Below are 869 nucleotides of genomic sequence, written 5' to 3'. Positions count from 1 at the left end.
TGTTCATGGTACTAATAAAAGAGGGTTGTGAGCATTAAATGCCCTGAAGATACAAAGCCTAGAACTTGGCGGATGTCCCCGTGATTACTGTCACTATCTGTCACAGACCTGCCTCTTTGAAGCCAAAGCAAATATTGGCCCATCCAATCTGATACTGTCCTTCCAGGCACCCTCATAGTGAACTTCTACAGCGGGGGAAGGGAGTCAGTGACCAAGCTGGGACAGAGCCTGGGCTCCTGGGTTCTGCCCCCTTGGTACTGAGTCCCCACATGTCTAGGGGGACAGGGTTAGTTCTGGGCCCCTTCAGGTGTGAGTGACCCCTGTGACCCACACAGAGAAGGAACAACACCTCAGTGATCGTCAGCACACTGTACATCGACTTCTCGGCCAGTGGGCAGGACATCCACCAGTATGAGGTCCTCTGTGAGCCCCGGCGCAAGGAGGCTTCTGTCCACCTGCTGTCCGGCTCCGACTGGCTTGGGCCCTACGCTGCCACGGCTGAGCACCTGCAGGAAGCACCACCCAGCGACGAGGCGGAGGAGCCGGAGAGCCCTGTGGCCCTGGTGGCCCAGGACACCAGTGACATTGTCTTCCTGGGCCTTTGCATCCTGGCCGGAGTCCTCATGGTCATGGCCATCGTGGTCCTGATGCTGCTGTGAGCAGGCCAGGTAGGGGCCTGGCACCTGCCCTCCCCCGGGGCAGCTTGGGAACCCTACAACAGGGGCGGGACCGGGCTTCACGACTTGTTGGTGACCATGGGCAAGTCACAGTCCCTCTCTGAGCCTGAGCCTCCTAAGGACCCCCACTCTGCCATGCTTACCTCACAGGCTGGCAGGAGGCTCAGAGAAGAGCCTGAATGGCTAAGAGTT

The 869-nt window shown here is 58.8% G+C and overlaps 1 protein-coding gene across 1 annotated transcript in view; it reads left to right on the top strand.

Moving 5' to 3' along the window:
* Window positions 1-869, top strand: part of CDCP2 (CUB domain containing protein 2) — a 16,367-nt gene that overhangs the window by 15,167 nt on the left and 331 nt on the right. Inside the window, exon 5 of the mRNA XM_023752829.1 lies at window positions 336-668. Within this exon, the coding sequence (XP_023608597.1) occupies window positions 336-659 (324 nt within the window). The 3' untranslated portion in view covers window positions 660-668. The remainder of the gene's footprint in view (window positions 1-335; window positions 669-869) is intronic.

The sequence above is a fragment of the Myotis lucifugus genome, unplaced genomic scaffold (genome assembly GCF_000147115.1).
Source record: "Myotis lucifugus unplaced genomic scaffold, Myoluc2.0 scaffold_37, whole genome shotgun sequence".
NCBI lineage: Eukaryota > Metazoa > Chordata > Mammalia > Chiroptera > Vespertilionidae > Myotis > Myotis lucifugus.
The sequence above is the reverse complement of the archived record's forward strand: the minus strand, read 5'-3'. Positions and strand labels throughout refer to the sequence as shown.